Genomic DNA, 21,682 nt, shown 5'->3' with positions numbered 1-21,682 from the left:
ATATCGTAATCCTTCATATGGCTCTGTTGATGTGAAAACAAAAAAAAAGTTTCCCCTCTTGCAAGAATATTTTATTTCAAATCCTGTATATATATTGTATATATTTTGAATAATGTAAAACATTCTAGAATATAAGACATTATCTCAAAACCAAGAAAGTAACCAATGAAAATTCAACTTTATATACAAAAAACTGCACTGTGATTGGCTGCTCTGGGCAAAACTGCCCATTTTCCTCTTAAGATGTTGTGCTGCCATTAAACGTGTCAAATAGTATTGATGTCTGTTATATGGGGTCATGTTGTGTTCTTATATTAAACAACAATTATCTTTTTGCAGAAACAAACAATTATTATTGCTAAATGAGAAAGGATTCTGTAAACCCGTTATCCTCCGTCACTATGAAAGTACTAAAAAAGATCCCACAAAGCAAAAGAAGCATGTAAAGCCGCCAACTGTTATTCTGACAAATGGAAAACCACATATTCCGGACATCATACGCGAAAGCTCGTCTCTACGAAAACTCCATTATGCCCTCATTGATGGTTCTGCAATGGTTTAATATCCTCTCAATGTTCACATTGAGTAATGATGTACAATTTGCAGTATTTATTTCTAAAATTACTGTGAAAATGATACAGAGGTGAAAGACAATACATTATTGCAGAGTACTGCAGTACAATGTCTGGTCTGTGGCCTCCTATAGTTTACAATGACAAACATACATGCATGTTATATAAGGAAGCACATTCATATATGGTAGATAAAGGATTTTTCTGGTACATATTTACTACATATTACACCCAATTGTGGTCACACATAATAAAAATCAGATAATAGTCTGTGTTATGGGCTCACCTGGTTAGGCCTCTGCCACACTCACGTGAAAATCACGCACGTGCCGAGAGACACATATTTTCCCTGCGTGTTGCGTGCAGGTAAGTACGTATCTCTGGTACGTGCGGGCCACGTGTGTTCTCCGCATGCTATCCGTGATAACATACGGAGAACAGGTTATTTACATACTCACGTGGTCCATTCTGCTGTCCGTGGTGCTGATCCTCGGTCTCCAGCCCTGCCGTCTCCCCGCTGCTGCTGCTGCCAGGCAGTGAAGTGAATATTAAATGAGCATAATGAGCGGCGGTCAGCAGAAAGTGACAGCAGCGGCAGAGACAGGAGGGCTGGAGAAGGTGAGTTAAGCTTTTTTTTTTTTTTCCTCTGACACATGTGTTTTCTCTGGCACGTGTCACACGGGACCGCATCCACACTACACCCGTGTGGTACGGGTGCGGGCCGTGTGACACCCGTGCTGCCAGAGAAAACACTGACATGTCAGCGTATAAAAAAACGCACACATGTACAAACGCACACGGACACACGTTCCGTGTGGTTTTACGTGTGTGTGCCTGCTACAATAGGGTAGCATTGCTGAACGTGTCTCCATGCCGCCGGTACGTGCAAAAAATGGCAAACACGTACCGGTGGCACGGATGTGTGTCGCAGGCCTTAGGTGGATTCTCTATAACACAGATCAGGGCGAACAACTTGGACCGAAGGCTATGGCACAGCAAGCAGGAGTTGCCAAATGGCACGTAAAATTCCACGAGGATCAGAACAGGAGTTAGACAAATAGGTTGGAGTATACCAGAAGAGAGAGAGGCAGGAGTAAAGGTCCCGTTACACATAGCGATGTCGTTAGCGAGATCTCGGAAACGTCACAGGTTTTGTGACGCAACAGCTGTGCCGCCCCCACGCCTGTAGCAGCCGGGCTGCTCAGATCCGGACCCGCTGTGTGGCTCGAGGGATCCTCCGGACCCAGGGGTCACGCGGACACGAAAAATGAAAAGGGGGACGTAGTTGTACGGACTTGGCCATATTCAGTTCGTGACGCCACTCACGGTGTGTGGTGAAGTGGGACACCACCGCTGCTGTTGTGGGACACCCGGGGGAGATGTAGTGGCAGCTGGATGGTAACCCCTCCGTGGGTAGGGATGGTTGCCCCGGGACTAGTGTCTCTGTGTAGGGTATGGCGATGGCAGGGACCTGCGTGCCCGGACGTACCAGGGGGTGTTTGGTTACAATTACAATGAATCCCACGAGTCTTTTGGTAAACCAAGCTGCTGGTGAACGGCCGCCACGGCAGGTTGTACTCTGGTCCCCCCACCCTGGCTGGTCGCCGTCTTTCCTCACTAGTTCTGTTGTTTGTTTAGACTTCCCGGTATGGAACACGGGAGTCCGCTCCCTGCTTTTTGTGTACCTGAGGAGCCATGCCCGCTGACGCTGACCCGTGGGATCTATGGGCCCTGGAGGTTGCCCTATCCCTCTCTGTGTGTGGTTGTCTGCTTTTGGGACTTTGGTTGGGCGTCACATTCCCCCTTGGTTTAATACAGACTGTCCGCAGGCTGTCCAACCACCAGCGTTTATTTAACTGGAACTGAAAAGTAGAAAAAGAGGAATAGTTTACAAGTATATTAACATTAATACATTGGTTTTTCTTCCCTTACGGGAGGCACATTGCTTAAACGTTTTACATTTAAACCGGGACGGGACGGACCCGGTCCTTCTCACCGCACCCCCACCCAAAACAACCTGCCCCCTGGTGCCACCGCTAAACACTGGTGCGCACCCTTTCCCCAAGTCCAGGACAGGTCCGGGTGTTGCCCTTGTGGGCTAGGTAAAAAGTTCTTTACATGCCAGTCTTTTCTCACGGGCCCCAAGTCCGGGACCCCTGGTCTGGAGGGTAGTCACCGGTCTCAATGGTGACTGGGCCTCGGCCTACTCTACCGCAGGCCCTTCCTCCAATCAGCCTCTCCAGAGACTGCAGCAGGGTGAGAAGGGTGGTCAGGGACTATTTAAAAAGACCCAATAGTTCTTGGGTTGGCTTTCCAGTCCAAAGCCGTGGTCCATTTTTTAAAACTTTCAACTGTAAAACGGTGAACAGTCCCAATGGGGACTTGTATAACTGAGGTAGCCGGGTTTCCGCTACCACTCCTGCATGGGGCCATATGGCTCACTCGGTACCCTGGATTCAGCACCCCTGGACTAGCTGCAATGCATTCCGGAACTCTGAACTTCTATCGGGAACGGAGGTGGTATAGCGGGTGACGCTGCTGCGCCAGGGAGCTGTGCCGGCCGGCACTCTCCCACCACGTAGGGAACAGGCTCCGGCTCCGGGCAGGTCAAAGAGGTCGGGGTGGTCTGTGTACCTCTCTCCCGACACGGCGCTGTATGGGAGGCTCGGCTCTCACGGGCCCACATCACGGCCACCATTCTCTGGACCTCCGCCTTCCATTCCAGCACCTGCTGCAGCGACTGCGATCGCACCCAGACAGAATCTCGCTAGCTCCCTCTCCAGCCAGGCAGCGGTTCCCATTGGTAAGCGATCTGATTCGTGTTCTTCCGCGGAAATCACTACTCCGCCTCGGGGCGCCGCCATTCCTGCGGTTGGCGCGACTCCACCATCGGAATTAGGCGCAGACATCTTCCCGCTTCTCCCCCTTGGTCTTTTGCAAGCACTCCATGTGGCTGGTCAGTTTCGTTTTCAACCTCAGGGTGTTGTTTCCTTCCGGCCTCGGTCCCAGGGAGCGGGGCTTCAGCTTCGCGCCCTTTCTCGGGGGAGAAGACGCTGGGCTGTTGTTTTTCGCGCCTAAAAATGGCGGCAAAATGGCGACTTCTGGAAATTTTTCAACGGATTACCGCTGACTGTCCAAATCAAGGCGCACTTCCACCAGGTAGGTGGATGGGTTACAATCCTGTTCGTGACGCCAGTTTGTGGGGTGTGCAGCCCCCACACCTGTAGCAGCTCCTCAGATCCGGACCCGCTGTGTGGCTCGAGGGATCCTCCGGACCCGGGGGTCACGTGGACACGCCAAATGAAAAGGGGGATGTAGTTGTACGGGCTTGGCCGTATTCAGTTCGTGATGCCACCCACGGTGTGTGGTGAAGTGGGACACCACCGCTGCTGTTGTGGGACACCCGGGGGAGATGTAGTGGCAGCTGGATGTTAACCCCTCCGTGGGTAGGGATGGCTGCCCCGGGACCTAGTGTCTCTGTGCAGGGTATGGCGATGGCAGGGGCCTGCGCGCCCGGACGTACCAGGGGGTGTTTGGTTACTCACAATTAAATGAATCACACGAGTCTTTTGGTAAACTGCGGCCGGTTGTACTCCGGTCCCCCACCCGGGATGGTGGTCGCCATCTTTTCCTCTGTACTAGTTCTGTTGTTTGTTTAGACTTCCCGGTATGGAACACGGGAGTCCGCTCCCGGCTTTTTGCGCATCTGAGGAGCCGTGCCCGCTGGGATCTATGGGCCCTGGCGGTTATCTAGTCTTTCTCTGTACATTGTCCTGATGATGAGGACGGATGTGTCCTCGAAACACGTAGACCTGTGAAAAAAATAAAGAAAGGGATTTACTAAAAAGCATCTGGATTCTCTGTGGCTTGGCGCGGATTTTTAAACCTGCTTTCTCCTCTATCTCTTGGAGCTATCTTCCTGTCTCCTGCTGACGGAGACCACCGTCTGCCACCTAGCCTCTCCGACCCTGGCCGCTGTCAACTTGGCACCTCCAACTTGCACTTGAACGTTAACTCATCTGCCTGTTTTTCCCGCCCCGGGCTGTCTAGACCCCTAGGTGGGCGTTGCCTAACTGCCTGGTCCCGCCCACTGGTGTGTCTGTCTTGCCCTGAGGGGGGTGACTAGGATTTCAGGTCGGCTATATGTAACCTAGGTGAGGGAAGGTGTTACGCGGGGGCCTAATTTGTGACTACCTGGTTTTGCCAGGGCGTCACGCAGCGACCTCGCTACGTGTGACACATAGCAGCGACCCCCCCCCCCGCTGCGATATCGCCGATCGTACCTGAACGTCCTGGTTCATTTTTTGATCATTGGTGTCCCACTGGGCAGCATGCATCGCTGTGTTTGACGCCATAACAACGACTAGCGACCTTGTTAGCATGCCTGGGTGGAAACACTACGCCTCTATCGAGGTCTGAGTCGTCAGAATAGCTGCTGTGTGACAGGATCCCAACGACCACCGAGGTCGTTATACGGATCGCCGTATCGATGCTGCATCTTTAATTAGATCTTAGGGTCCCGTTACATGTAGCGACATTCCAGCGATCCCGACAACATTACGATCTGGTCAGGATCACTAGTACATCGCTACATTGTCGTTAGTGAGCTGGCAAACAGGCAGATCTAATTAACGATGCAGCAACGATACGGCGATCCGTATAACGACCTCTGCGGTCGTTGGGACCCTGTTACACAGCAGCTATTCTGACGACTCAGACCTCGATAGAGGCGTAGTGTTTCCACCCAGGTGTGCCAAAGAGGTCGCTTGTCGTTGTTATGGCATCAAACACAGCGATGCATGCTGCCCAGCGGGACACAAATGATCAAAAAATGAACCAGGACGTTCAGGTACGATTGGCGAAGTCGCAGCGGGGGGCCGGTCGCTGCCATGTGTCACATGTAGCGAGGTCGCTAGTGAGGTCGCTGTTGCATCATAAAACCTTTGACGTTTCAGTGATCTGGCTAACGACGTCACTACGTGTAACGGGGCCTTAACACATACAATAACTGAAGATGAACAGGCAGTTCAAGACTAGGGGCATCTTTGCAGTGTGAAAAAGTCCTGAGAAGAGTTTGTTATGCTTACAATAGATGAGGGGTTAGTAGTAGGTCTGAGCCATGAAGCAAATGCAGACTGAACAAACAAACAGGAGTTTGCTGAATATTGCCAACTGAGAGATCGGTGAGATAAAATTGCAAGGCAAAAGGTAACAGAACACAAAGATTACTTAAAGCCCGCTTTACACGCTGCAATGTATCTTACAATGTGTCAGCGGGGTCACGTCGTAAGTGACGCACATCCGGCATCGTAAGTTACATTGCAGTGTGTAACAGCTACGTGCGATTGCGATTGAACGTTAAAACGTTCATCGCACGCACGTCGTACATTCCTCATGAATTGTACATCAGATTGTTCATCGTACCCGGGGTAGCACACATTGCAGTGTGTGACACCCCAGGAACGATCAACAGATCTTACCTACGTCCTGCGGCTCCCAGCCGGAAATGCGGAAGGAAGGAGGTGGGCGGGATGTTTACGTCCCGCTCATCTCCGCTTCTATTGGCCGGCTTCCGCGTGATGTCGCTGTGATGCCGAACGTCCCTCCCACTCCAGGAAGTGGACGTTCGCCGCCCACATCGAGGTCGTATGGAAGGTAAGTATGTGTGACGGGGGTTAATCATTTGTGTGGCACGTTCAACAAATTGAACATACCACACATACGATGGGGGCGTTGCAAATCGCATACGATATCGTATGCGAAATTGCAACGTGTAAAGCAGGCTTAATACTTAGACACACATAACTGTCAGGGTCAGCCTTAAAAGGCCTTGGATGATGATGTCACTGAGGCATGCCAGGCAACTTGTGAAACCCAGAGTGGAACACAGCAAAGGGCAGCAGCCAAAGGGGAAGGGAGCAGAGCTCGGCACTGGAGCCAAGACAAGAGCGTAGCAGTCTGGTCCTGGAACACATACCTTATCATAATATTAGTGACAGGTCCTGACACATTCCACAGAATCTTATTACAGATAAACCTTTCCACACATGGCCCACAATCATGTTATATATTTATTCTGGCATATATGGCATGTATCATAATAACATTTTATTATAAGAGGTTTTTCCCTAACTCACAATCTATCTATCCTTCTGGACATCTGGCTGTGTGTCACAGCCATTCTGGATTACCATGTGGAGGATTTTATACTAATATATTTTCCCCGGAGCAGAGCATACTGGGCACATTCACTCCATTTGGACATGGCAGCATCCATTCCCCTGAGAGGTTAGTGTTGGGGTATATTACAATACTAGCTGTACTACCCGGTTTTGCCCGGGTTAATAACTGCTGTTAACAAAATAGAATGTATTAACAAAAAATTTATTCTGCACACAAAAACCACAAAACAAATAGATAGAAATGTAATTATAATATCTGTCTCCCCCTCTGTATATATCTCTCTGTCTCTCTCTCTATCTATTTGTCTGTCTGTCTGTCTCTTTCCCTGTCTGTCTCTGACTGTCTCTGTCTCTTTCTCCATCTGTCTCAATCTCTTTCCGTCTGTCTATCTATCTCTTTCCCTGTCTGTCTATCTATCTCTGTCACTTTCCCTGTCTGTCTCTTTCCCTCTCTTTCCCTGTCTGTCTCTTTCCCTCTCTTTCCCTGTCTGTCTCTTTCCCTCTCTTTCCCTGTCTGTCTCTTTCCCTGTCTGTCTCTTTCCCTCTCTTTCCCTGTCTGTCTCTGTTTCTTTGTCTGTGTCTGTCTCTTAACCTGTCTCTCTCTTTCCTTCTCTTTCCCTGCCTGTCTCTTTCCCTGTCAGTCTGTCTCTTTGTCTGTGTCTGTCTCTTTGTGTCTGTCTTTTACCCGGTCTATGTCTGTTTCTTACCCTGTCTGTGTCTGCCTCTTTCCCTGTCTGTGTCTGTCTCTTTCCTTGTCTGTGTCTGTCTCTTTCCCTGGCTGCATTGTGACACGCCAACATTCCATATAAGGGCGTGGCTGCGCATTCTTCTGAAGTTCTGGCTGCACTGTGGCTCCCAGCTGCATTCACTTTAATGGAGGCAGGTTTTTTGGCGAATAACTGTAAAGCGCGCGGTTAAAATTTCCCCTCAAAACATAGCCTATGACGCTCTCGGGGTCCAGACGTGTGAGTGTGCAAAATTTTGTGGCTGTAGCTGCGACGGTGCAGATGCCAATCCCGGACATACACACATACACACATTCAGCTTTATATATTAGATATAAAGCCGATACTTATGAGTTAATCTATTACATCAGTGAATTGACTGTTTAAGTAATCTACTCTATGGTTTCTTTACTTGGTAATTTTGCTCGATCACATATAGTATACCTATTGCAGAAAGCAGTGATATAATTTTATATCTATCTTATCAGCTCATGTATTTTTTATTTAACCACATTTCACTTTTATTATTGTAGCAATGTTTTTCTACTGCAATACAACCAAGATAGAGGAATATTGACTAATAAAGAAGGAGATAAAATAAAGGAATGGGACTGGCCCAAAAAGGGCAAACTGTCTAATCCCTTCACAGTGCAGGTAATACCACTGAAAGATAAGGTCATTCAAGTCTTAAAATGTTAAAGGGAATCCGTCACCAAGTTTTCGCTACCTCATGTGAGAGCAACAGAAATGTGGAGGCAGAGACTTTTATTCCAGTGATGTATCACTTAGTTTACTGTGTGCAGTTGTTGTGGTAAAATAACAGTTTTCTCCACTGCAGATGTTGCAGTGCTCTGAATTCTGAGCCCTGTATAACACTTTCCCAAACCACTGATTGGCAGCTTTTTGTGTACATTGATAGAAAGCTGTTAGTCAGTGGTGTGGGCGTGGTAGGACTAGGAATTAAGAGCCACCTGGTCTTGTAGTGATAATCTTCTGCTGATAACACTGATTTTATTGAAACAAAAATAGATAGATTCCATTTAAAATAAGAAGCAGTCCGTAATTGCTTTCATGTTCCCCCATAACATATGGGATGATAACTGAGGCAGAAGCACCAGGAAACCTGTGGTCAGATTATCATCTGGACACCCTTCTTAACACAAAAGAATGCATCTTGTAAAGTATAAAAATCAAGGCAAAATACAGTACCTTGACAAAGTATTCATACCCTGTGAACATTTCCACATTTTTTCACGTTACACCCACAAACTTAAATGTATTTTATTGGGATTCTATGTGATACAGCAACACTAAGTAGCAAGTGTTTGTGAAGTGTGTTGGAAATGATAAATGGTTTTCTTATTATTGTTTTATATATATATATATATATATATATATATATATATATATATATATATAAAATGACAAATGTGACATGCATTTGTATTCAGACCCCTGTAGTCTGATACCCCTAAATATAATCCTGAGTGACTAATTGCCTCCAAAAGTCACCTAATTAGTAAATTCAGTCCACCTCTGCGTAATTTATTCTCAGTGTAACACAGCTGTTCTGTGAAGGCCTCAAACATTTGGTTGAGAACATTAGGGATCAAACAGCACCATGAAAACAAAGGAACAACAGACAGGTCAGGGATAAAGTTGTGGAGAAGAGTAAAACAGGGTTAGGTTATAAAAAAAAAATAGCCCAAGCTCTGAACATTTCACAGACCACTGTTTAATCCGTCCAAAAATAGGAGCATGAGTCAACTGCAAACCCACCAAGTCATGGCATCTGGCCTTTGTGGAGGGGTAGCAAGAAGAAAGTCCATTTGCACTTTGCAAAAAGCTACTGTGAGGAGGTGGACCTGTGGTCATGTATGTCCCTGAAGAAATCATTTGTTTAAATGTAACTGTGTCATATAAACTGTAGTAGCTAGTGTATAAGATGGATGTTATGAGGATTGCAGTACTAATACTGGTCAGAAGATGTCATTGTCTCCCTGTTGATATGTTTTGATTTCCCTGAGTGCTGAAGGATCCTGTGTTCAGGCCTGACATTATTAACTTTAGGGCTTACCCACAGTGGGGAGGGGGGAAAAAGCTCAAGAGGAAAGAAAGTTCCTGGTTCAGGAGTTAGTGTGTTGAGAGTACGGTTGTGGCTAAATTCCAATGGCTAGAAGGACCTTGGGAGTGGCGGCTTGGATAGTGGGCGTGGCTGACTTAGTTGGTGGGCATGGTGAGGTTTCTTCCCTTCCACTATAATCATGCAAGGTAAGGCTTTGCCCCCCCACCCCCTGCACTCCCCCATCTGGGGTCTTACCCCCAGACTGCTCCTTCTATTACAATCAACTCCATGCCCACGTGGACTTAGAAAAATAATGTTGCTTCCTTGTATCAGCTATGTTGGTGGAAGCCCCGCCCCTTCTGGTCATATGGGTGTAACGTCCGCAGAGGTCCCTCTTCCCACTGGGATTTAGACGTTACCTTGAGAGTACTAGTGAAGGAATGCATTGTTCTAGTGAAGCTGGTGTGGTATGAAGTAAATAGCACAGAAATAAAAAGGGAACTTTTTAGAGTAACAGTGGTCCCTTGGCAGTCAAGTTGGAGGACCTGTGGGAAAGAAGCAAAAAACGTAGTGAGTCCAGTGTATGTGAAACGCCCACGCCGGAGCCTGCAGGGCTGACACAGTCACCGCTCTGAGCGGCCCAACCCGGCTTCCGTGACCCCGGCGGGTTTCAATAAAAGAAAGTTCGATAGTCCGGTGTGACAAAGGGGTAATGGAGGGAGGGTGACAGGATTCCTGGGGAGCATGTCACCGGTTGCAGCGACAACTGGGGTCTTAGCTTTCTCTGCCACGGAACCCCTCTCCCTGCAACTCTTCTCTCCCCCAGGAGCGGTATGGGACGGGAACAGGGGTTGCTAGCAGCGCCACCCGTGGTATGCGGCCAGGTGATTAGCCACCACTGCACAGTCTCTCTCCGGGGCAGGTGTTAGGTGCAACCGGGGTGGAATCGCTCCTCACGGGTGGAGTGGGAGAGCCCCGGATAGTTAGTGTGAACCACGGGCGGCAGTCCAAAGGAGCACCGGGGAACAGGGCAGCAGCATTTACTCACAAGAGTCACTCGGTGTGGGTTCCAGATTCTTTTATTCACTGGTCTGTTCCAACGTCGCACCCGGGTGCTGGTCCTCGCCGTTGTAGCCTCCAGTCGGTCCCGGGCAGGTCAGAGGCAGGCTCTGGTAGGGTAATCTGAGGGTCTTCCTTTCGTGTGCGTATTGTTGCAGTCCCCGTGGCATGGAGCTTCTTGGGGACTCGCCGCCTTTATCTCTCTCTCTACTCCGGTACCGCCCCTGTTACGTTCAGGCACCACCAGGTACATTCTCCACAATCCTCAGTACCTGTCCCTGTTCCCTTCCTCCGGGTGTTACTAGCCCTGGTCTGGCTGGTTCCCCTCTGCAGGAGCTGTCCCTATAGAGTTGTGTGCTCTTTCTCATCTCAGACAGTTCTAACTAGTGATGTGTCGGTCGCGAACGATCCGACACAAAGATCCGGCTCCCTGCTGTGAACGACAGGAGTTAGATCACTAGCGTGAGCCAATAAAATCTCAAAACGGCTCTTTTCGCCGTCAAAACCCCGCCCACCCGCGGCTAAACTCCGCCTACTCAGCAATCTAATTGGTCGCTTATAAGTGGGCGGGGTTTAGCCGCGGGTGGGCAGGGCTTTGGCGACATTACTATAATCTTAAATATGTGTTCACCTGGGGTGAACACATATTTAATAAGGAGCCGAGAACGATCTGAAATATCCGGCTCTTTTTGGTGAGCGGAGCCATAGGAACCGGATCACCAAAAAGAGCCGGACTGCCCATCACTAGTTCTAACTAGACTTCCTGTCTGCTCTGCACTGGCTCCCAGCTCAGGCCCCCTCCCTCACAAGAATTAAACACGTTATCATGTGGACCTGTCTGTGTGAAGCCACCTGCTTCCCGCTCATTTAGGAGACAGAATGTGCTATATAAACCTAAGCTGAGTGCTGGAAAAGTATTAACTCCTTCCTGGTGGCTGCTGGTTTGTGTGTGAAAACTTACCAGGGTGCCTCATCCTGCTCGGGAAGGATATTATCCAATACCCTGTAACGACCAAGCTACAGGGGTGTTACATATGCCAGCGGTTGGGAACTCTGTCAAGTGAGGGTGCTGCCCAGCTGAGGGCATAAAGAACAGTGATGCGGTTTTAAAAGCAGCCCCCATAAGGCATCACTGACAATGGCTGTGGGTGCAGGATACTCATCAAAACATATTGACCCGTGGGTTCTGCTGCCATAGAGAAGGATGACTAATTTAACTTGCCTGGCTAAAAGACTGTTCACAAGAAAAAAGCCGTAGCTAGAAACCGCAATGAATGTGCATCTACTGTATGTTATACAGAAGATACCATGAATTGTGCTGCCTGCTGTATTCTGTGCTCAAGTGTTGTGCCAATTAATGAGGTCTTTGTTGTTATCAATGTGTCTGTCGTTCTTATCTGGAAGTCCCATGGACCTGGTGAGGAGCGTAATGGGACTTGCCTGAAGGTACTCAAAGTATCATACACACCCAGAAATCTCAATTTACTGTAGTATGCTGGGGCACAGAAAATGCAACGCTCGCCCATGGCTACCTACTTGGGCACGTTTATACTATCTTACATGACACAACTAGCATGAGAAAGAAGGTGGTCAGATGAGTACAAATTGAGCTTTTTGGGCTAAATGTTATGTGTGGAAAACTAAGGGGTTCTTTGCACACTATGACATCACAAGCCGATGCTTGCGATGCCGAGTGTAATAGTCCCCGCCCCCGTCGCAGCTGTGATATCTTGTGATAGCTGCCGTAGCGAACATTATCGCTACGGCAGCTTCACATGGACTTACCTGCCCTGTGACGTCGCTCTGGCCGGCGACCCGCCTCCTTCCTAAGGGGGCGGGTCGTGCGGCGTCACAGCGACGTCACACGGCAGGCGGCCAATAGAAGCGGAGGGGTGGAGATGAGCGGGACGTAAACATTCCGCCCACCTCCTTCCTTCCGCATAACCGGCGTGAGCCGCAGGATGCAGGTAGGAGATGTTCCTCGCTCCTGCGGCCTCACACACAGCGATGTGTGCTGCCGCAGAAACGAGGAACAACATCGTAGCATCGGTCATTCCGAAATTATGGAAATGACCAACGCTACACCGATGATACGCTTTCAACGCTTTTGCGCTCGTTAATCATATCAAAAACGATTTACACACTCCGATATCAACATCGACGCCGGATGTGCGTCACTTTCTATTTGACCCCACCGACATCGCACCTGCGATGTCGTAGTGTGCAAAGTACCCCTAACACTGTACATCAGCCTGAAAACATCATCTCAACCTGTCAAACATGATGGTGGCAGGATCATGACCACTGAGGAAGGATTCTCCGGTCGTGATGGTTAGTATACCCAACTTAACCTAATAAATAACACACCGACTGCATGTGACTTGGTTAAACAAATTGGCCACAGCAGCCTTTATTACCTATTATTAACATTCTAACACAAGGGGGCGCCGTCCAACGGGCGACCCCAAACAAATAATAGGTAACACATAAATAATAACAGTACATGTAACCCCATGTAGGCCCGGTCCAGAAACCACTTCCTCCACCAATATCCCTGGCCGCAACACTCCGACCCAGAGATGAGGTATTAATCACCCCGTGGATTAATACCCCCCAAACCTTGCAGAACCCCGTGCCTGCAATTTACCGGAACCCGGAGACACCATACCAAGACAGTGCCTCTCAGTCCAGCCACCAATCCCTTACAACCGCCTCTGGACCAGACCTACCCCCGCTGCTGCGACAGAACATACGACTCTTTTTAACCTGTATTCCCTTTTTTTTTTTTTTTTTTTTTTTTAAAAAACTGCATCATTCCATTTTCTCATTTTGTTTTCACTTTTTTTTTTTTTTTTTTTTTAAAAAAAAACAAAACATAGCCAAAACGAACTCGCAAAACACAAGGGCGGGTGGGCGGGAATCCTTTGCTGTCCGGAGTCACAAGGAAGGTAAGACCCCTCCCCTATAGTTTATATACTAGCCCCCTCCCCACCCTACAGTGACCCTATTCCACCAATCCCCTATAAGGGCCCATAATGCCCTTTAATTCACTTTATTAACCCCTCACTCCCTCCCTTCCCACTGGTCATGTCGCCCCTCCCCCCTATGGGGTCCATGGCTTTCTTGACCACTGAGGAAGGATTCTCCGGTCGTGATGGTTAGTATACCCAACTTAACCTAATAAATAACACACCGACTGCATGTGACTTGGTTAAACAAATTGGCCACAGCAGCCTTTATTACCTATTATTAACATTCTAACACAAGGGGGCGCCGTCCAACGGGCGACCCCAAACAAATAATAGGTAACACATAAATAATAACAGTACATGTAACCCCATGTAGGCCCGGTCCAGAAACCACTTCCTCCACCAATATCCCTGGCCGCAACACTCCGACCCAGAGATGAGGTATTAATCACCCCGTGGATTAATACCCCCCAAACCTTGCAGAACCCCGTGCCTGCAATTTACCGGAACCCGGAGACACCATACCAAGACAGTGCCTCTCAGTCCAGCCACCAATCCCTTACAACCGCCTCTGGACCAGACCTACCCCCGCCACAGGACAGGACACGTGACACCTTACGTGGCCTGGACCCGCCACACACCCAAGGCTTGCTCCACCATCACACAAACCCAAGGCCCATAGGTCAGAACCAATCACAGTAAGGTGAACCCCATCACCCTTTCGAAACTGCTACTTTGGCGACTCCAGATCCGCATGTCACACTACAATACCGCCGTTTCTCCGCACGAAACACGCAACCACCCTGTTCACATGAGCCCGGGCGCAATTCAGCTTCTCAACGGACCGTGCCCCCCTCCACACCAATGTGGCCACAATCCGACCATACCACTATCAAACCCGGATACCTGGTCCATAAACGCAATAGATCCATCTTGATGTCCTGGATCAAATCACGTGATGCCTGCGCTCCCAAGTCATTTCCCCCCCCACGTGCAAAACCAACACGTTCGGAGGTCTATCCACCCTGCAATAGCATTCAAACTCCGTCACGACCCTGCTCCATTCCATGCCCCGCACACCGAACCACTTGACCAACGCAAGCGATCTGTCCCCACCAAACTGACCATTCAGGCGAGCGTCGGCCCGACGGGCCCCCCAGAACACGAAGGAGTACCCCAGAATCCATATCAGGCAAATTCCTACAACCACAGAAACTTTAACAAACACACCCCACCAACACCAATTTGCAGCAAGGAACCCCGACAAAGCCACAACCAACTACTCCATAAAGCCCTCACTGGGACAACAACTGTGGGCGTACATAACCCCGAAAACGATAAGACTCCCACCAACCGATTCGTCTCACCATGTCATCACCCAGGCCACAACGCGAAGCCTCCGCAGCCGCCCCGATCCTGAAGGAATGAGGCCCGTAATCTCCCGGGCATTCCCCCGCACAGCGCAAACAACTCCTCAGTACGGCCACAAACTGGTAACGAGACAACCAAGACCCATCCACGTGTCGTAACAGCGGGCCCAGAAGACCGCCTTCCTCACCATCTGCACCGGGCACAACGCATCCATCACAACCAACCTGCCTCGACCCATCTGGTCTGTTTTTGGACCGCTTAAGCCGACACTCTACTCTCCGTCCCACCACTGCCACAACCTCGGACATCAGACCACCCCCCCTGAACCTGGAAGGGCTCACCAACGCCCCAAAAAAAAAAGGCTAACACAAAAGCCGTTTCAAAAGCACCCTCTCATAAACTGAGACACAAATTTCCCGCAAACCATCCACCAATCGCCATAACAAAACCAAAGAAACGGGCCGCCTAGTGTCCCGCTCCTTCGCCCCTTTACGAAAACCCTTCAAGGCCTGCCGCACCCAAAATTCCGCGGCACGCCCCACTCACCCCTGACCTTCAACCAAAAAAGGCCACAGCCGCCACCCTAAGTATCACTGCTGATGCTGACTTCCCAGCCCTGAAATCCCCGCTCACCAGTGCCAGTAGCGCCAACAAGTAATTTGCTCGCCCGTCACCAAACATAACTCCCAGCAGCTCCTGCCACTCACCGAATTCCTAATTAAACCCGCAATCAATGCCTCACCAGGCTCCACAAGTCCTCTGGACACGCTGCTCCGATCTCGTCTGCCCCCCGGCATTAACTCCCACAACCTGCGGACTGAAAATGAGATAAAGCGTCCGCCACCCCGTTATCACCCCCACCACATGTTTCGCAACTACATGAACGTTCCACAGTAAACACTTGAGCACCAAATGCCGCAGATAAGCCACTACCGGTCCGGACTTCTGCTGACAAGCTGTTTATCGCATGCACCATCGCCCGATTATCGCAGTGATAGCACACTTTACGTCCTGAAAAATTGCGACCCCCCCCACAATTCCACCGTCACCATGATCGGAAATAACCAAAGCAAGGCCAGATTCCTTACCAGACCAACCTGCCGCCATTCCTCAGGCCACCTCCCAACGTACCAATGTCCCTGAAAAAGGGGGTGACGAAACCCGCCGACCCGGCCGCGTCCCTGTACAGTTCGAGCACACCATTGGGCACCACCGTCTTCAACCACAAGGCTCGGCCGTTAAAACATTGCAAGAAAAACATCCCAAACCAGAAAATCCTCCTTGATCTCCCGCGTGACCCGCACAAAGTGCGCCGGGGGGCCGTACGCCTGCCATAGCTGCCGCCAAAATCCTGGCGAACACCCGCCCCATTGGCATAAGCCTGCACGTTAAGTTCAACTTCCCGAGCAAAGACTGCACCACCTTCAGCCGCCCTTTCCGTGCTGCCAGCAGTGCTGCTACCACTCACCACAAGTCCACCATCTTCCCCTCCGGCAGCCTGCATTCCATAGCCAAAGAGGCAATCTCAATCCCCAAAAAAACGCATAACCATTGCCGGCCCCTCCGATTTATCCTGTGCCAAAAGGAATCCCAAAGCTATCCGCCACTCTCTGTAAGGCGAACAACGAGCCAGCGCAAACCATGGATCCCGCCGGACCGACACCAAGAAAATCATCTAGATAGTGGATAATGGAGGACAAGCCAGACACGTCCCGCACCACCCACTCAGCCAAGGAACTAAACGCCACAAAATACAACAAGAAATTGAAACAGCCCATAGGCAAACAACGATCAACATAAACTCATCACCCCACCAGCAACCCAGAAGGTGCTGGCTCTCCGGATGCACCGGCAGCAAACGAAACGCCGATTCTACATCCACCTTTGCCATCAATGCACCGCGTCCCGCCGCCCGCACCAAGTCCAGCGCCTTGTCAAACGAGACGTAGTACACTGCCGACAATTCTGGAGCGATGCCATCATTCACTGACGACCCCCCCGGAAATGAAAGATGATGGATGAGCCAAAATTTATCCGGCTCCGTCTTTGGCACCACCCCCAACAGGGACACCACCAGATTACTGCACGGCGGGCTCTCAAATGGACCCCCCATCCTGCCCAACTCAACCTCTGTCCCCAACTTCCCACCCACAACCATAGGGTGGTCCCTCGCCGACCGTAAAGTACGACAAAACCGGAGGCAATGCCTCAACCGCTCACGGAATCTGAAAACCGTATAAAACCAAACCGCAAAATTGACGCCGCTGCCCCGTCCGGATACCTATGTAAATGGCGCCATTGCCCCTATGTTCACTGGCGTCCTCCCTTTTACCAAACCCGTCCCCCCGCAGCCGGAGCACTCATGCTCGAACCTGCATGCTGCCCCAAATTTGCACCGGCCGTCGTTAACTTGCCAGCACACTCCCTTTTTCTGGGTACCCGAGGGCCCGGCTCCCGTTCCCCCCGGCGCCGCCATGAAAGGGCTGGCTCGGGGCCGCCATTAAACGCATCCATAAGGAAATGTCCTCATGGTCCCACCGCATGCCGGGCCGCAACGCCTTCCGCTGCCTAAACTGCTCATCATACCGCAGCCATGGCAAGCCCCTGTCCGTGTGATACGCCTCCCCCATTGCATCCAGATAACCAAACAGAGCCGAGCAGTGCTCCGGCTCCTTTTCCCCTATTACACTTGCCAAAATTGCGAACGCCTGCAGCCAATTGGAAAAGGAACGAGGAATGAGCCTATAACGGCGTTTTTCTTCCTCTTCCCTTTCCTTCTTGGAGTCGTTCGGCTTCACCTTGTCCAGATTAAATTTTTTTTTTTTTTTTGTTTTTTTAGGGTAGCAGGGAAAATATCTTCACATACTCCCCCTTCCAAATCTTGTCCCTCACCTCCCTCTTGAGGTGAGCCCCTAACGGTCCCTCAAAGCACACGTAAACTTGGCCCTATCATCCAAACGCACCACCTCATCCCCATTTACCTTTTCTACCGCTGTTTACCCCGCGGGCTCCACTACTCCACCAACCGCACCCGTCCCTATCGGCGCCGCCTCGCTGCTGACCGACGCTGCGCCATCCACCGCCGACCCGTCCATGCCGCTGCTGCCGCCGGCGCGCGCTAAACCCCGCAACAAGCCCAGCAACTGACTAAACAATGCTGACCCCCCCCTCTGGCGCTGCCGTGCCCGCAGCCACCTCCCCAAAACTAGCAACCCGCGCCGCAAGCAATGCCGAATCCACGGCTAGCTCACCCGACCGTGGCGCAGAAATGGAAATTGGTACCGCGACGTCCTCCGCCATCTACTCGTCAGATTCGTCCCCCGACCTGAGGGCTCCCTCTTCTTCCTCGCTGTAGGCGTCCTCCACCATTCCAGCTCCAGAGGACGCAGCCGATGCGTCCCCTCCACCACGGCCGCCCTCCTGGGCCGCCGCGTGGGCACTGGTGGTCGACATCCGTCGCTTGCTGTGCGGCGACAGCCCACGAGACCGTCCTGTCCCCTGGGCCGCCGCTGACCGAGGCCTCTTCCTGGAGGAGCCGCTCCCCGGACTCAGGGGGCTCCCCACCGTCGTCCCTCGCCCTCCAGGGCCTCCGACCAGAACCTTCCACTGGTCCTCCCCCGCCCGGGGGAGACCGCGGCCGCCGGGCGCAGTGCAGCTGATATAAGGGACCTGGCAGTCACCGCCGGGCTCCCGCCGTCCCCCCTACTCTCCCCAGCCTTGCAGGTATCCGGGTGGCGCCTGCCCACACCGGTCCCCCTGCTGGCTGCCTGCGCTCGGCTCCCCCACGGTCCTTGGAGGGTACTGCCGGCCTCATTCCTCTGCCGGGCACGCTCCTGTGTGGTAGCTGCCGCCAGGACGTGCCCCACCGCCGGGGGCCTGGCGTCCAGAGCGGGCCCCAGGCTGGACACGCCCCCTCCCCGGGCCTCCGTCCCGCGCCGGGCACGCCCCCGATCCCGGGCTGCCGCCGGCCTGGAAAATTGAGCCCGAGGCCTGGGACCGGAAGTAGGCCCCAGGCCGGGCCCGCCCCCATCCAGGCCACCGCTGGCCTCACATCATCGCCGGGCTCGCTCCCGGCCGGGAGACGCCGCAGGGGTTCGGACTCCAGCCCGAGGCCGGAGACCGGAAGAAGGCCCCCGGACTGGCCACGCCCCCTTCTCGGCCACCGCGGCCTCGCCGGAGATTCCTCCCGGCGGCCGGGGCAGACGCAGGAAGCTGCCGCTGCCCGCCCCGCCGCGGAGGGTCCCGAGGGGGGCTCTCGCTGTGCCTCCTTGCCCCCCCTGCGCCTGGGGAATATCGGATGGGGGGGGGGGCCTGGAACGCCGCCCGCATCTATGGGGGGGTGCAAGGGGCAGGTGCCGACGGGGAAGCCCAGGCAGCCCTGACGTGGGACTGCACTGCCTGGGCCCCGTGCACCGCCATCGCCGATCTGAGGAGCCTATCGAGCTCCTGGAGGTCCGCCATGCTGGGTCCGTGGTCCTGGGTCTGAATCCTTTGCTGTCCGGAGTCACAAGGAAGGTAAGACCCCTCCCCTATAGTTTATATACTAGCCCCCTCCCCACCCTACAGTGACCCTATTCCACCAATCCCCTATAAGGGCCCATAATGCCCTTTAATTCACTTTATTAACCCCTCACTCCCTCCCTTCCCACTGGTCATGTCGCCCCTCCCCCCTATGGGGTCCATGGCTTTCTTGCTGTGGGGAGGCTTTTCTTCAGCAGGGACAAGAAGCTTACCAGAGTTGATGGGAATATGGAAGTTAAATACTGAGCAATTCTGGAGGAAAACCTGGTAGAGGCTACAAAAGACTTGAGGCTGGGGTGTAGATTAATGTTCCAGCAGGACCACTAACCTAAATGTACTGCCAGGGCTAAAATGGAATTGTTTAGACTAAAGTATATTTATGTGTTTTAAAGGGAATCTGTCAGCAGATTTTGCTAGCTTATCTGACAGCAAAATGATGTAGGCAAAGAGACTCTGAATCCAACAATGTATCACTTAGCTTATTGTTTACAGCAGTTTTAACATAGAGTTCTTAGATATAGCAATGCAGCAGAGCTCAGAAAGTTAGCCCACCCACACTAGGCTCTCTGTTTACAAGGTTTATAGACAGTGAGATGCTAATCAGAGCGGGAGGGGGCAAGGTTAAACTACTGTAGTCCTGCTATGATAATCCCAGGTGGTAAAATCTTCAGTATAAGTAAACAACAGCACTGCTGGGTAATAAATGACACATCATTGAACTCTGTGTGTCAGCTTCTATTCAGTGTCAAGGCACAGTATAGAGCCTTGACATTAAATAAAGTGTACGTAGCAATATATGCATAAATGGTATAATAACTAGACAGTTAATTGCTATTCTGTTGTCAACAACAAATGTTTTTTTTCCTCCTTTTTCATCTGTTGGGAGCCCAGAAAGCAAAAGCAATATAATTGCTTAAAGGGAATCTGTCACCAGGTTTTTGCCATTTAATCAGGGAGCAGCATAATGTAGGTGCAGAGATCCTAATTCCAGCGATGTGTCACTTACTGGGCTACTAAGTGTAGTTTTAATAAATTTACTGTTTAATCAGCAGTAGATTACATTACAGGAATAATTAGCATGCTGCCAGGTAGTCCCAGCATAATCATGAACTCTATCTAACATCGCTCCCACCACTGATTGGTAGCATTCTGTGTACACTGTATATGGGGAAAAAAGCTGCCAATCAGAAGTCTGGGTGGGATTTTAGAGTGCCACATTCAAATAACTGCTAGATCTGCAGCAGAGAAAACGTTGATTTTATTAACATGACAGCAACAAGTTCAGTAAGTGACACATCGTTGGAATCAGGGTCTCTATCTCTACAATTATGCTGCTCTCAGATGGGGGAGTAAATACCTGATGACAGAATCCCTTTAAGAATATACTGACAGTTTATGTATGCTTATGTGATTTGTTCTTTCTTTTTCCACTCCTCATCGGAGTACCTTTACCTTCCTATCTAGGTTAATGAACATGTCTCCGTTAAAGTGGCTAGCCAATATGCCATTAGCCTGACTTTCCGATGGCAGCAAGAAATTGTCCGTTTATCTCTCTCACCAATCCTGGATGTTCCTCCTCCACAGACTGAAGATTTGGTAAGCCTATATAAATGTAGGACAATACTCTTTATAATCATTTTTAGCACAGTGGTTGAGATATTGCATAGTACGCTCTTTGTTATAGGGCCAGCTTATGACAAGTGAAAACTTTTCCTCAAAAACCGCAAGAGAAATGGCCAAAGCCAACAAAAAGAAAGCGAAAGAAAAGGATACAAAGAGGAGTCCAAAGAAAACTGTAAGCAAAATTAGGATTTCTTATGCACACAGGAGTTTTCCAGCTCATGGCCTCGAATTTATTGACATATTTCAGCCATGGCAGCTACTATAATTATGTCAGCACATTTGTTGTGAGCCATCAGTATAAGGGGATTAATGGCTGGCAACTGTGAAAAGACTCAACTTTTCTTAGTTTCCCCCGCACCTTCATTTTTATGTGTGTAAGTAGCTTCTCTGCTTCTAAGAGGCAAATGGGGCACTGTTTTTTCAAATTTTTTTTTATTTTATTTTTTGGCACCTAGTTTTTAAATAGTAAACAAAAATAAATAATGATAAAGATATTCAAATATTTTAAAATTTGACTTTACCAGAATTGCAAATTTCTCCATTAAAGTCAATTTGCTGTGAGCTCTGTCATAGACGGCACCTAGGCGGCACCTCC

At 50.4% G+C, this 21,682-nt stretch overlaps 1 protein-coding gene across 1 annotated transcript in view; it reads left to right on the top strand.

Annotated features, from left to right (window-relative positions):
* The window catches only part of LOC142301440 (uncharacterized), a 177,228-nt gene that overhangs the window by 71,450 nt on the left and 84,096 nt on the right, over window positions 1–21,682 (top strand). Inside the window, exons 7-11 of the mRNA XM_075342446.1 lie at window positions 340–561; window positions 6,717–6,860; window positions 8,013–8,133; window positions 20,929–21,060; window positions 21,149–21,259. Of these exons, the coding sequence (XP_075198561.1) occupies window positions 340–561; window positions 6,717–6,860; window positions 8,013–8,133; window positions 20,929–21,060; window positions 21,149–21,259 (730 nt within the window). The remainder of the gene's footprint in view (window positions 1–339; window positions 562–6,716; window positions 6,861–8,012; window positions 8,134–20,928; window positions 21,061–21,148; window positions 21,260–21,682) is intronic.

This window comes from Anomaloglossus baeobatrachus, chromosome 4 (assembly GCF_048569485.1).
Source record: "Anomaloglossus baeobatrachus isolate aAnoBae1 chromosome 4, aAnoBae1.hap1, whole genome shotgun sequence".
NCBI lineage: Eukaryota > Metazoa > Chordata > Amphibia > Anura > Aromobatidae > Anomaloglossus > Anomaloglossus baeobatrachus.
The sequence above is the reverse complement of the archived record's forward strand: the minus strand, read 5'-3'. Positions and strand labels throughout refer to the sequence as shown.